Here is a 14,994-nt window from a genome sequence, read left to right as displayed (position 1 = left end):
AAGATGTGCTGTTCTGCTAATGAACTATCACTAGAGACCAAAAAAAAAAAATACTAGTTTCTCTTCAGATCAATAACAAGATAATGCACAAAATTCTAAATTTTTATACTTTCTAGTTTCTGTATCAAATTATGCATACAGTCTTTCCCCTTGTTACCCCTTTGCCCTTAGTCACAACATCCGCATTTTTAAAAATAACCTCCATGACTTCATGTGAAGCACAAATGGTATAAAGGAGCAGAGAAAAATACAAGTTTTAACAAACCTTCAACAAGCATCCCCAACAAGTAGCTGTTAAACCCTCCAGAGCACTCTACATATGCAGCCACCTTTCGTTTGTTTTCTGGTTTTGCCTCACTTCTCATAATACATTGCCACAAATTAAAAAAATCTCAAGAAGTTTCTCACTCTTGTCCTCCGAAGTCTTTTGCTAAGTTACAGCAGTAACCCTTCTATTTTGCAAACTTTAACATGAGAAAACTGCAACTTGCAAAAACAGTTCCTTTTCTTACTTTCTTCTCTGAAATGAGCCGTAGAGTCATTAAGATTGGAAAAGACCTGCAAGATCATCGAGTCCAACCTTTCACCTGATACCACCATGTCCACTAACAATATCATGAAGTGCCAAGTCCATGCATTTTATGAACACTTCCAGGGATGTTGAGCCCACCACTTCCCTGGGTTGCCTGTTCTGATGCTTAACTAGTGAAGAAATTTTTCCTAATATCCAATCTGAACCTCCCCTGGTACAACTTGAGGCCATTTCCCCTTATCCTATCACTAGTTGCCTGGGAAAAGAGACTGACCCCCACCTCATCACAACCTATTTTCAGGTAGTTATAAAGCGTAATAAGGTCTCCTCTAAGTCTCCTTTTGTCCAGACTGAACAACCCTAGTACTCTCAGCCACTTCTCAACAGACTTGTGCTCCAGACCTTTACCAGCTTTGCTGACCTTCTCTGGACTCTCTCCAGCACCTCAATGTCTTTCCTGTAGTGAGGGGTCCAAAACTGAACACAGGACTTGAGGTGCAGCCTCACCAGTGCCTGGTACAGGAGTGTGATCACTGCCCTGGTCCTGCTGGCCATACTTTGCTGATATAGGCCTGGATACCATTGGTCTTCTTGACCACCTGGGCACTGCTGGCTCATGTTCAGCCACCTGTCAGCCAGCACCCCCGGGTCCTTTTCCTCTAGACAGCTTTCCAACCATGCATCCGCAAGCTTGTAGCGCTGCATGGAGTTGTTGTGACCCCCGGGCCTCAGCTCATTGATCCAGCCTGTCCAGATCCCTCTGCAGAGCCTTCCTACCTTCCAGCATATTGACACTCTCACCCATCTTGGTGTCATCTGCAAACTGACTAAGGTTGTGCTTGATCCCCTCATCTAGATCGTTGGTAAGGATGTTAAAGAGAAGTGGCCCCAGTACTGAGCCCTGGAGAACATCACTTGTGACCTTCTGCAAGCTGAATTTAACTCCATTCACCACCACTCTCTGGGCCTGGTCATCCAGCCAGTTTTTTACCCAGTGAAGAGTGCACCCATCTAAACTGCCAGCTTCTCCAGGAGAATACTGTGGGAGACAGTATCAAGGGCTTTACTGAAGTCCAGGTAGACAACATCCACAGATTTCACTCATCCACTAGTCAGGTCACCTGCTTATAGGAGGAAATAGGTTAGTCAGGCAAGACCAGACTTTAATAAACCTATGCTGGCTGGGCCTGGTCCCCTGGTTGTCCTGCACATACGTTATCTCACTCCAGATAGTCTATTCCATACATCTAGCCAGGTTTCACCCTATAAAAATGGAAAAATAATAGAATGGTGACACAGGATTCATAACTGCAGTTAGGTTGCGGTTGGGTATTCAACTCTCATCCTCAAACCATAAAACTGGAAAGATGAGAGAAACTTCATCAGTGACAAAGTCCTTAGTTCTCAAGTGGAATGAGATCTTTCTCATTCCACATGTAGTAGAATTTCCATGGATAACCAACCAACCAGAGGATCTAAAAATGAATCTTGGGGAATACTGGGATATTTTGAAAGAAAAAGTAGAACATTACATGAAGAAGGACAAATAGAGAATGAACACACATTTAGTATATTTAAGGATACCCTGTTTTCCTAAAGGGATGAGAGAACTTTCTTATAAACATTAGATGGCAAATATTTACTATACTGAAATCAGATGACACCTGGCTTCTAATAATAGTAAAGTTAATTATATTTTTAAGTGTTTATCTGAAGATCTATCTTATGATTCACTCAGCACTGCATGTGACTGAAAGTCATTCAGGGAAACCACAACAGAGGATATGTTGGGTGTTTATTGCTTTGAAACTGACCTACTTTAGCTCTGATTGTTTCTGCCATGTGTAGTGAAAAATCCTAAACAAGAACACAGTTCAGCCCTGCTCTGGGCTGGCAGCCTTCACTGAGAGGGGCAGTGGTTTCCACTGTTCCAGCCCAGCTTTTGTTCAAAACAAGACCTTGACAGTTAGAGGACAAGGGGGGTGGTGAAGAAACTGAGAACTATCACTTAAAGATGGTTCTTACATTTAAGTATCTAACTTATATTTTCGGAATTGACTGTCAGCTTTTAGACCAAAGGAAAACTGAGTTATTTTATTACTTGTAGGGTGTCTAATTGGCTTTGTAGAGCTGAGCCACAGTTGTTTGCAGTTACAGTCCTTTGTTTTACTTTCTTAAAAACTGGTGTAAAATGACTTTATTTTCTTTAAGCTTTATTTAGTTTATTTAGCTTAAAAGGGCTGTTAAACTTAGATAAGACACTGAGATACCAGATACTCATATTCACTGAGTGGGCAGCTGTAGTGATGTAAAAAGGCTGGCAAATACAGCTGTTTGTTGTCACTCCTTGGTGGTATAAAGTCAGCAGAATGAAAGGTGTAACTTGGGCTCTTGCTGCTGTAGTTGGCAGTTTAGTGCAGTGTGAAGTCACAGTTATTGCAGATAAGAAACTGAATGGTGAACCAGCTGAAAGGTGCAGGCACGTATTTCCTTCTCCTGATGTTGCTGCAGGAGAAGTAAGCGGAGAGATGGGCAATAGATCAGTAGTCCCATAGGGTACCAGAACTAGGTTTGTTAAAATGTGGTTTTCTCCTGACCAAAAATTAAAATTGTATCATGATTAGATTATGCTTAGCAAGTTATCAAAACACTCACTCACTACAGCCATCCATCTCCACAACATGTATATGATGTATTGCTTGTCAGTGGGGAAACTGAGGATACAAGTACTTATGACAACTCAGATAGCAAGACGTAATTTGCTGAACCAGTCAAATGTTGTCACTATCTGTAATCTCATATTTAAGCAGGACAATAATAGTATTTACAATGAAAAATTGCAAAAATAAGAGTATTTGCAACTTGGCATTGTTACTTTATCCAGGTCAATTTGAAACAACCACTTGAAATTAAAGAGGCGCATCTTTCTCATAAAGATAAAACCTACTGAAATAGTGACTCATCCAATATTGAAAACTTCTTGTTTATTGCCATGTATGCACACTCTGATACTGAAAGTGCGGAATTCAAATATGTGTTTATATATTGCTTAAAATTGCTAGGGAGAAAGCTCTGAGCAATGTTCTCTCTTGTTCCCAGGCTTTCCCTGAAGTCTGCAAGATTTTTGCATGTACAGTGATGCTTATCTGTCTGTTCTTCCCTTTAACTGCAGCATAGATGCATTGAAACAATGCATGGATATTTTCGGACCAGTAGGAGTTTGTGAGAGGATGATGAATAAAGGCAACAGAAAAGAAATTGTGAAGCATTTATGCAGTGTTTTTGGGTGTCTTGCATTAGGAGCAGGTGGGGTAAAGAGCAGTAGGTGACAAAGGCAGCAGCATGTTTACTTCTCTAAAGCTATGATACCAGCACACTTGTGAAATGTGAAAGCTAACCCTACAGACTTTTTTTCTGTTTCCTAAATTCTTAATCACGGTACATTTAAGCCTAAGTAGTATATATGCAAAATGCATTATTTTAGGCATATGAAAGAAACATTGAGGCTGCAACTTTGGTTACTCTGCTTTTTGGTGTGCATAACTAAACACCCTGGTTTCATCAAAAGTCAAGATCTTCCCATGGTTCCTCATCTCTAAAACATTTTGGGGGCTGAGAAGTAAGTTCTGCAGAAATACACAAAAGCAGGCAGGTAAGCATCATCATACTTACAAAATTCTTGAGAGTTGCAAAATGAAGACTGGTATCGAGTTTGAGCATTGCTCAAATAAATTTCTCCGTGACTATCTCTGCATGTGACTTGAAGACTTCAAATCCCTCGGTGTGTTTAAAGACAGCAGCTTTTAAAGATGAAGAGAGGGATGCTAAAGCATTATGAGTCTACCTTTGACCTGCTCCAGCCAAATCAATCCCACTTAGTTTCTCTCCTCCAATCAATTTAGAAGGGGGGGAACAGAGTCAGACTGTTATGAGTCCTATAACTATTAGCAGGACCATCACCGGAAAGAGACTATGTAGAAGTGACTTTATATAATGATCACAGATAACACTACACAGTATACTAGTGAATGTAATTATGTTTGGAATAGCAACAGTAATGCAGCCATTATCTCTGAGATGAGTTTCCTAGAATTTTGTAAGAGCCTGTGCTTTAAATTTATTTCACTATTAAAGGATAAGGATGTAAAAACCTACTGAACTTCCAGTCACAGTAATTTCTCACTAGCAGTCAGCATTGATTTGGACAGCCTCTTAACAGCAACTTAGAATAAATATAAAAACTCAGATGCTTTGCTAAAATAATCTATTTTTCTTAATTTCAGTCCCTCAGAAGCAAGGAAGAAGAATCTGTATTATTAATCATTGCACAAGTATTGGTCTACACCTGACTGGTGTACACCTTCCTGTCTAAGTGTTCAATCCATACGGAGCCCTCTGATTATTTTTAGGGTATTATCAAGCACCAGTGAAACCTAAGCCTTAAAAACAAAAACCAAGTTTTCCACGTAGACCCTAACATATACTAAATAATTTAAAGGATCTAGGCTGCCATTCAGAGAAAAAACTTTATTATTCTTGGAATGTTGAGATTTTAGTTTTTTCAGGGGTTTGTAGGTAGTTTTTCTACTGTCCTTTCATGCCAATCCTTTCAGATTTTCTCTGTATTTCCTAATTTCAAGCCGTTCTTCTGGCTAGTTCTTGCAGTTGGCATATCTTATTTTTTTGCCTTTTTTTTCGGAGGAGTTCCGTAGGATTAAATAATAGGATTCACCAAAGGAGCCTGAAGACCACTTTGAGCTTATACTAGACATGGGAATTTGATTTAGCCTCACACTTCTAACATTTTTTTCTTTAAAAAAAAGCAAACCCAAACTGCTTTCTTTAGAAAGCAGGTAAGAATAATACTGTGGAGCCTTCTTTATATCTCAAAGATTGGTACAAGAAAAGGACACAAACTCTGTTTTGCTCTTCATGTTGGAGTTTGCCTTTAATTTAGAGCATTTGATCTCAAAGCTGATGCACACTACAGCCGTAGGAACAGTGGCTGAATGGTTGCAAGGGCTGAGTTTCACATTTAGGAACACAAATCCTTCTTGCAGGAGCTTGCCATACACACTCCCCACAGCTGAAGGAGTATTTTTACAGTTTGCTTGCTGGTTTGTTTCATAGCTGACAGACTGGGGACAGCTAAGAGTAGCAAAGTGGCAGAGATATACATGACTGGACTCATGTGGGTCTCACAGGGATATGCCTCCCTTTAAAGAACTGTAAATACTTCTAATCATTTCCCAACTGCATTAATTCCACTTTAGATAAAAGTTTGATACAGATTTGAAAATGAAATTATTTGGGGGACCATAGGGCACAAAGCAAGCAATCTTCAAACATCAGAAACCCGTGGGATTCACTTTGCAGTAATATGATAGATGGCCTGACTAGACATGCCGTTTCCTATTTTCTACTTTCATTTTTCAGACCAGATTGCACTTAACCACAAAACCATCGTGTGTCCTATGATCGATGTCATTGACCACAATCACTTTGGCTACGAGGCACAGGCGGGGGATGCCATGCGAGGAGCTTTTGACTGGGAAATGTACTACAAAAGAATACCGATTCCTCCAGAGCTCCAGAGAGCTGATCCCAGCGACCCCTTTGAGTAAGTAGTGATAAAGGGGAGAGTGGGAACATGAAGAAGAGCAAGGAGAAAAGGTAACTGTAGCAGAATCGAAGCCCAGACATTTCCATGTAGGCCACTTCCTACTAGTGAAAGGTAGTAAAATTAAACAGCTTCTATACAGGTTTATCCCAAATCTTCGTTCGCGAAGCCTAACCATGATGATGATACAGGTTTATAAAACCTCAAAACTAGGAAAAAGATCAGGGCAACAATTTGCAAAATTCACAAACTGTGCCTGGAAACACAACCTGGCTCGGTGGTTATAAATAAAAGAAACAGGCACATACTTGTAGTTCACTTATTGGCATTGGACAAGAAGTGAATGCGATTGCAGGTATTCTGTTTATTCCACAGAAGACTTTCTGAACAGACTTCATTTAATGTTTCATTTGCTGAAGGTTGATGCAATATATGCATCAGTAGTTGAGTCCACATTATGCCAGTAGATGCTTTGTTTATAACTGGTGATATTGCTACCGTATATATATTGCTGTAACTTAAACACAGAGCTCTCAAACCTGAACAGTCTCAAGATCATTTGTAGATAGTTTAAAATAAGCCAGACTCTAATCCCAGTATTGTACAGATCAGTTCATTCACAGGAATGATCTACTTTTCACAAAGGTAGTTCGTTTCTTCTTATATTTTCTTTATTTTCTCATGTAAGGATCAGCTAGGATTAGTGCGCATCAACAGAGAAAGGACAGACAGACAGATATGGTTCAAGTCTCTCACACAGCTGTATTCCAGCAGTGCTGGAACGGAGGGGGCTCTGATGCTTTAGCCCTGGCTGAAACTCTACACTGTAGGTTTTGGCAGTTTAAAAGCTCAGCATTTTCCCCTTCCCAAAGCAAAACCTGGAAACAATAGCAACAGAAAACCTGTGTCTCTGACCCAGACTCTGCACTATCTTGAAGTAATAGATCTAATTCATGCAGAAATTTACCCTAATATCCAGAGACTGACCAGCTCTGTATAGGGAAGAGTAGGTAATTGTGATATTTGTGAGCTTATTTTCATTATTCTACTTGTTCGTTTTTACTTATCTCCATCCAGGCCTCTCAGTCTTCATCTTGTATTAGTGTAAGTGCTGATGAAGTACTTTTCTTCAGCTGCTAATGTGACCACTCCACAACATAGATGCAGCTATTGCGATCACATACATAACATTCCGGAGTTGCTAGAACCTCCACTGCTCTTCCACGAGTCTTCTTGGTCCTCTGAGCAGTTGTAATTTCTTGACACTTACTGAAGGTCACCTAGTACATTGTATAATTTGGTTCAGCATTCAAAGTTTGTGTATAAGTTCTATATTACCATATGGGGCAATATGGAGCTGCTTATCGGCCATTTTACACATTTGTAATATGCATCTCTCAAATGCAAGACAGGCCGGAAAAGGAGGCACTCTTAGGAAACTTTCTAGAAAGATGAGGCTTTCTGCAGTGCAGAATAGATATGGTGGTTTTGCATGAACTGCTGTTCCAATCAGCATGGCAGCAGTTGGTACCCACCTTGCCCTGACAGCATTCGTAACACATGGGCAGATAAATGGGTTCACAAGGAACAAGATATAGGACAATGCAGCCTATAAATCCCTTGTAATCTGAGTAGATGTTAGGTGGAAAGACTTCCCAGTTCTTACATAAATCAGTGAGAGTCTTCCTTTGTTTTCGCTGTCACGGGATCTGCATCAGAGCGATGCAGGAGGCAAAGCAGCATTGCACATGGAACCACCATGTCTGTCCCCACACAAGCCAGCAGGACTAGAGGCTGGCTGAGCTAGGACAATATGCTTGCTTTAAAGTACCCTCTGCCTAGAATGGCAAGGGAATGGAAGTTGTTTAAATAATCAGTATGAATTTTGCTTAGGGGAGAAATTATTTTCTAATTTGAAGTCAGTACTACTTTTCTCCTAGGGCCTTCTCTGCTGAGACCTCAAGCTTTTAGTACCTTGCTTACAACAAATACAGTAAACGTTGCAAACTATTTTAGCTATCAGTAACTTAATTGACCAAGACAACTTCTACGGAATTAAAGAGACAGAACAGTTTTCCCTTAGATGCATATACATTAAAACTAGAAATTACTTCAGCCAGCTTCAACCATAATTATTATGTTACTATTTTGCAAGCAGTAGGGATTTTATTTTTTTTTAATTTAGGTTAAATGTTTTACTATTGGCATCCTAATAGCTTTATTTCTTGCCAGAAGAGCCAGATCTGAGATGAACCTTAATGAACTGGAAAATTGCCAGCATTTTTAGTAAAACACCAGCAAATAATGGAGACATGATCCAAAAATTTTGCTGATGACTTTTTCCCCTCACTTAAAATGCCAATGCAGTACATGTGTGAAGCAGAAAAGGTCACATCAGCCTAAAAAATAATGTACATAAAACCAGATCAACGTACAGAAGACCTAAGAACAGTTGTTGTGTTATCTGTGTGGTACACTCGCTTTCCATCTGCACATGATCGAAATACTGCTGTAGCAGACATCAGCAGCATATTTGCAGTTGACTCAGCCAACTGAAATGTTGTCAGGTAGGCTTTTGGTGTGACAGTAGCACAGACCTTACTAAGCTACAGTGCCAGCTGAGCTAGTGTTTCTGGAATTAATCTTTTCCCACTTTTTAAGGTCTTTTTAATTGTGTTCCACAGTGCTCAGTGCTTGACTGGTGTTCTCTTATTGGATGCCATTTATCTGGACACAGTCTTTCAGTTCAGAATCCCTCTTGTGAAGAAGACACATCCCCATCCATTTGTGGTGTGAGTGTAGTCATGGTTTATTGTTCCTACACCTGCAGTTCTACTTGGGCAGCATCTCTACCTTTCGCTGTGACAGAATTTGGAGCTTCATCTCAGCTTTTCCTGATGTACAGTCTCACCCATTCTCAGATGTTCTGCAGTTGTTCACAACAAGTAGCTTTGCAGCAAGTTATGGCTTGATGTTTAGGTCTGTAAAACACTCTTGAAATCTTCCAGTGTCAAATTCAGGTACAGATGATGTACTAGCACCAACCTGGGATCACGTGACAAATTTGAAATTTGCATTTGGATCAGGCTTCATCAATCCATAAATTTTATCAGTTTGGTTCACGTGTGCTTTGTCACTGGCCATACCAAGTTTCCCATAGGTTTCACTGAACCAAACTACAGACGTATAAAATGTATTTTCAATCAAAGCTCCCATGTTAATTATTGGATATTGTTCCATGTTCATTTGCAACATTTAGGAAAGTTTAACATTATTCCAAAAATGAATCTTATGTAACTTATAAGATAGCTACTTTTCTGAAAGATCTCTGCGGCTTTTTTTCAGGATACACTGAATTTTTAGATGCATGGAAATTGGACTTTGCCCCTTATAATGTTGTCTTCTCATCCAGAGACTAAATCTCTCAACTCCTTGATTTCCCTTTTTCATGTGCCAAGAAACAACAGAAGTTTTATATTGTTTTATATTCAACTGATCTGTCACAGTTGCAACTCATCCCAGTGACTCTTGCAATTCATATACAACTACCCTAATACACTTTGAAAAGGGCTTCATGCTATTTTCTTGTGATTCATTTAAGGTTGTGTAAACGACATAAGACAAATTGGTGTTCTGATGTATGGCGGGAAATTGTCAGACAATTGTGAAATCCTCATCATGTCATGGTGATGCTCACTGTCTTGATCCCAGGGTCAGTGATCATTCAGCAGAATTGGAGATGACTTGGGGAATTTTCTTCTAGTCTATTAGCAGGGAGGACCAGAGATAAACATTTGCCTTTGTGGCAAAGGTCACCTTGGCCTGTTATCTCTTGCTGGTTTGTTCCTCTGTCATGGTAGAGGTTTGAGAGTATGCCCTTACAGGACACACAGATTTGGGACATAAGAGCATGCTTTTCTGTGGCTGTTTCTTTCTGTGGTGCAAGCACCCTGGTGTCAGGAGGAGTTTGCCGAACCCGAGCCATCACCACTTTAATAGGGCAACTTTGTTACTATGATGGACTGTGATATACAGCATGTCAGTTTATATGATTTAGTAGCCTGTCTGGGCTAAAAGCTCTGTGGAAGTTTAAAGCAGAGGTTTGATATGCTGAAGCCTGCTGGGGATGACTGCTCTTTATTTCCTGGCAGCACTTACATTACATCAATTCATGTTATCACATGCCTGATCTGTAAACTGGCATCAGTGTCCATTCATGCCAGCAGAAACATATTTTTAACCAGACAAGAAAACATCAATTCAATTCAAAAAACTATTTGGAAAATCCACAAACTAATTGAGAATATTAACATAGCACAGATCAATTAGGGTAGAAATGGACTTCACAGCTCCTTGGAGAAGTTTTATGATAGTGTAACTTTATGATGCAGGAGGGAAGGAAAGGTGCAGGTGAGACCTAACAACATTGCTTTTGAATTGCAACTCAGATGGAAATTCTGACCGATGAGAGAAGTGTTATGCTACTTTCTGGATGCCAAGACTTCTAGCACCTGCCTGAGAAAGTTAGAAGTGTTTTGGTGTATGAGCACTCCTTACTCTCCAAGAGTTCTTTGTTTGCCTTCCGGTGTAGAGCTGTGATCTCCAGCCCTCCCTGAGGGCAGACAAAGCCGAAGAGTCATGTAATTCTAGCAAAGGACTAGGACGATAGTTTGGCAAATATGAGCTTATTCAAGTAAGTAGAAGCAACTTTGTAACGTCTGACAAGACATTTTAGTTTCTGTACTCATATTCCCATTTATAAAACAGAACTAGAATCACTCCACCATCACGAGGTTCTCACAGTAATAAGGACCACTTATGTTTAATGGATGTACTTTTGGGTAAAATTTTGGACATGCTCAAGAGGTGAAATCGGGTGATCAGTACATGTTTCTTTTCCCTTGCATCACAGGCTCTCAACCTTGAATGTAATGTATGACCTTAATGTAGTCAGTTCTATGTAAGACTGGAAGGTTACTTGGCATTTTATGTTGAATTGTGTATCTAAAATCATATCATTATTTTGCACGCTCTCGTCAGGATGCTCTTTTATTCAAATTTGACATCCTCTCAGAAATACTTTTTCTGCAGCTCCTTACTTTCACTGTTTAAATATATACTTTTTACAACATGTTGGTGTAAAGAAAGCCTTTGCTAAGACTGCATTCCAAATCTGACAAGTACTTTTACAATTTTATTATCATTTTCTGAAGTTCAGAAAGTGCTTTGGACAATGATTTCTGTTCTGTAGCTTCCAGTGCTTTATAGGAGCTTTATGTCTTTTATGGCTGATTTCTGCCTATGAACATATTCATAAAACCTCTCACAACCAGAAACAATCATCTATTTCTTTAAAGACTAAGTATAATCGTCAATTTTGAACTGTGCTATAGGAATGTTTTACACAAAGGCATTATTCTACAGAGAAGCAGTTTCTAACCAGTGTGAGTTTGCGTAACATACAGTCTTGATTTATTGTTTTGACAAGCTATGGTCTGTAAAAGACTGTTAGTGGAGTTAACAATAGTGGATATAACAATAGCTTTTACAAACTGTCATCTACCCATGGCCCCATGAAATCTCAGAATTTTTTTCAGTGAAAAATGTCAACACTGCACACAGTCTGTGAGAATGCATTTGCTCATATTGGATCATACTGTCCTGCCTTTGACAGGATTTCAGTGTAGAGGTTCTGTACAACTGGTACATTTTCTCTGAGGACCAGTTCAGAAGAGAGATAATGTAACCTGTCAGACTAAAAGAAATAAAAATCAAGGATAAAAAGCTGCTGCTGGTTACATTTTAATTAAGTATTTAGTCAAGGAATTAGTTAATTCTACATGCTAGTTGAATTGGGTAGATTGAGATTTGATATACAACTTTTCAGTGAAATGTTCATAGCGGCTTATGCCACCCAAGACAAAGGGCACTAATTTTGTTCCTAATGCCTTTATGCTGCAGTGCCAAAGTATCTATGTTGTTCTGTTTCTGTGGAAACTCATATTTCTGATTTTCTTTAACACTTGGAGCATCATGGCTGGCATAAAAATGTAAACATCTAGAATGTAATGTTTCTAGAGCTGTTAGCCTGCTGCTTCACACAGATATTAACTTTAGAGCTTGACAGCCTATATACCCACATTCTGGGGCAGATTCATAGAATGGGTCACCAAAACTACCAGTAATTAGAAAAATAAGAAGTTTCTGGGCATTGTTTTAATATGCCTTTACATAAAAAAGACTAGGATGGTGTACAAGAAAAAGACAGAGATATGTTGCTCAGTGCATACAGGCGAGCTATTTAACACTGTCAACATGCTATTGATAGAGAGGACTTAACTTTCAAAATTATTTAAATCATGTCTGAACAATTTTCCACAAAGAAAATCACCTTTTTAAAGCAATTATTTTTATTTTTAATTATATATTTTTAAGTCATTTTCTCTGGGAGGTTCATATAGAATTTGGTGACACCTATTGGTACTAATAAACAGAAAACCAACACCCTTCTATTATATTCTGTAGTGTTTATTGGTATAAAGTTGGGAGCAATGGCTGTATTCACTTCCATTTCTATTTGGTTGTTGCAGTTTATTTAGTGATCTATTGCTATCTGAAACCTCAATCTAGTGCTGCATTTGCTTCCAACAGAAGAAAGAACAAAGACTGAACCAGTTCATTTTATCAGAACACTCTGTGCCAAACCACTTTCAAATCTGTAAACTGATGCAAGTTCCATACATGCTCATCTGCCCAAGTTTACTAATACTCTTCAGCATCTGTCCAGTATGAGCACTGGGGTTGGGCGGGATTGTGTGTGTGTCATTTACCCCTTGCTCTGCGGGGTCTGCAGGAACTCTACAGTGTCACAGTGCTTTTCCTCCACTGCTCGGGGTTCTTTTTTCAGAGGCAGTGATCAACTAAGCATGACATAGAAGCATCTTAACCTGCCAATACCTTCTGATTTTTTGTCTGCATAGAATAATTCTGACTGTCCAGCTATCTTGGTGTAGGATCTCCTTAGCCCTGAGGTGAAGAGATTTTTCTTTCTTCTACTCTGAAGAACTTAACCTGCCAATGCAGCGTGTGCTGGAAGCATGAAGAGAGGAGCTGAAAAGAAATTTATATATAGACAGTATTTCAGTACTATTCTTACAATATCCAATCAGAAACTTTCTTACCTCATTTTAACCCTTTTAAATTTTGTCATATACACTGGGACCAGACCTTTTAAGTACTTGAGGACTCATTTCAGATCAGTTCATTGTTCATTTTCAAGTAAATTGTATTCTTTTCTTAAGTTTCTCTTAGTAAGTAGTGTTTAATAAATCTCTGATGGTTATCCTTGCTCTTCTCTGGACTATTTCCATACTGAAAGCATACTGCACCAGCCAAAGTCTTATCATTTCCTAGTAGAATAGGCAGGTGATTTTGCCTGTCTCAGAGACTATGTTCCTGTTTATATTTCCTTAACGGTATTGATTCATGCCAGGCTTGTGCTGTGGTGTAATCTCCACATCATTTTCTGCAGAACTGGTATCTAGCCAAGTGTTCATCATCCTCCTCTTGCAATTCAGATTTTACATGTCTAAAGGCAAGGCATTTATCTTCATATCTGTTTCAAGTGCCATGTCCAAAAGGGTGATCTGTCTTCATTATCCCTAGATCCATGTGATATTTTGTAGCTGAACATTTAGAATTTTGTCTTTTTTTCTTTGTTTACTTCACTTCTTCAATTTGGTAAGATTTTTTAATTCTGATTAACCCTCCAATTTTTTACAGCCTATTGCAGTGTTATTTGTGCTTTACTTGAGGTTTATGCAAATGGAAAATTCTGTTCTAAATCCTGATTTCAATAATGTCTGTTTGGTCCATGCCAGAAATCAAGATATGTGAAGTCCCTGGCTTTCCAACTATCCATTTTTTCAGCCAAAAATGCAACATGTACCACACTGTGGCCCTTGAAAATTTGTCAGATTTGGACACCTTGCTTCCAGCCAAGCAAACCTTTTTGAAATGGTACAGAAGAATTGCTCCACATCCTGTAAATGGCATCAGATTTATAGCACAATGGCAGCTGGCTCTTCAGGTCCCTTTCCAGCCCTGAGATCAAGATCTAGGATCTCATGGGCACATGTTCCAATCTGATACAGTTATGCATAAAGCCCTTTTTAAAGCTCCAGGGAATAGAGTTGCTGAATTGCACCATGCAGATTTTTAATGCAACACTAAAATGAATCAGATGCAGGACAATGTTTGCAGATAATCTCAAGACAATTTCCATTTTGGTGTCGGACTATAGGCTATTAGCACTTTTGCATCTCTGACAGCAATTACATGTCTTCCATATTTCTGCAGTTGTTAACCCTGGCAGTTTATCTGTGAATCAGATCTTTTATCTGAGACTTGAGTGAGAAAAGAAGAGTGAATGCATATTTTTTTTTACAATCTTAGGAGAGTTCAGTATAGGCATTGACATGATGAGGACCTTAGAAGTAAGACATGAGGGATCACATTCTGAATTATCCCCAGACAAACTAGCACCTGCTTTCTTTTCATGTAAGCAACCAAAATATCATTATTCTAGCTGGAAGACAACTTTTGTCAAGAGGCAAGGTAAATGCCTCCTGCAACCTGTGAGGTGAAAATTACAATAAACACTCGGAATTTTGCTATGTTTGTTTATTTATAAAATGCTATGCATATCTTTTGAGAGACAAGGAACAAATGAGGCTTAAAACAGTTGACATTAGCTCTTCCATAAACTACCAAGACAGTGTCCTTTGTTAGGGAACAAGATTCATGTATCAGCTTTGCCCATTTCTAAATATACCTCTTTTGT

At 39.0% G+C, this 14,994-nt stretch overlaps 1 protein-coding gene across 2 annotated transcripts in view; it reads left to right on the top strand.

The window, feature by feature from the left end:
• Nucleotides 1–14,994, top strand: part of GALNTL6 (polypeptide N-acetylgalactosaminyltransferase like 6) — a 462,483-nt gene that overhangs the window by 372,160 nt on the left and 75,329 nt on the right. For both annotated transcript variants that reach the window (XM_051790183.1, XM_051790181.1), the window contains one exon: nucleotides 5,969–6,152. In XM_051790183.1, coding sequence (XP_051646143.1) covers nucleotides 5,969–6,152 — 184 coding nt within the window. The remainder of the gene's footprint in view (nucleotides 1–5,968; nucleotides 6,153–14,994) is intronic.

The sequence above is a fragment of the Manacus candei genome, unplaced genomic scaffold, assembly GCF_025592945.1.
Source record: "Manacus candei isolate 608988 ecotype Guabito, Panama unplaced genomic scaffold, ASM2559294v1 h1tg000028l, whole genome shotgun sequence".
Lineage (NCBI taxonomy): Eukaryota > Metazoa > Chordata > Aves > Passeriformes > Pipridae > Manacus > Manacus candei.
This window is presented reverse-complemented; position numbering and strand designations above follow the sequence as displayed.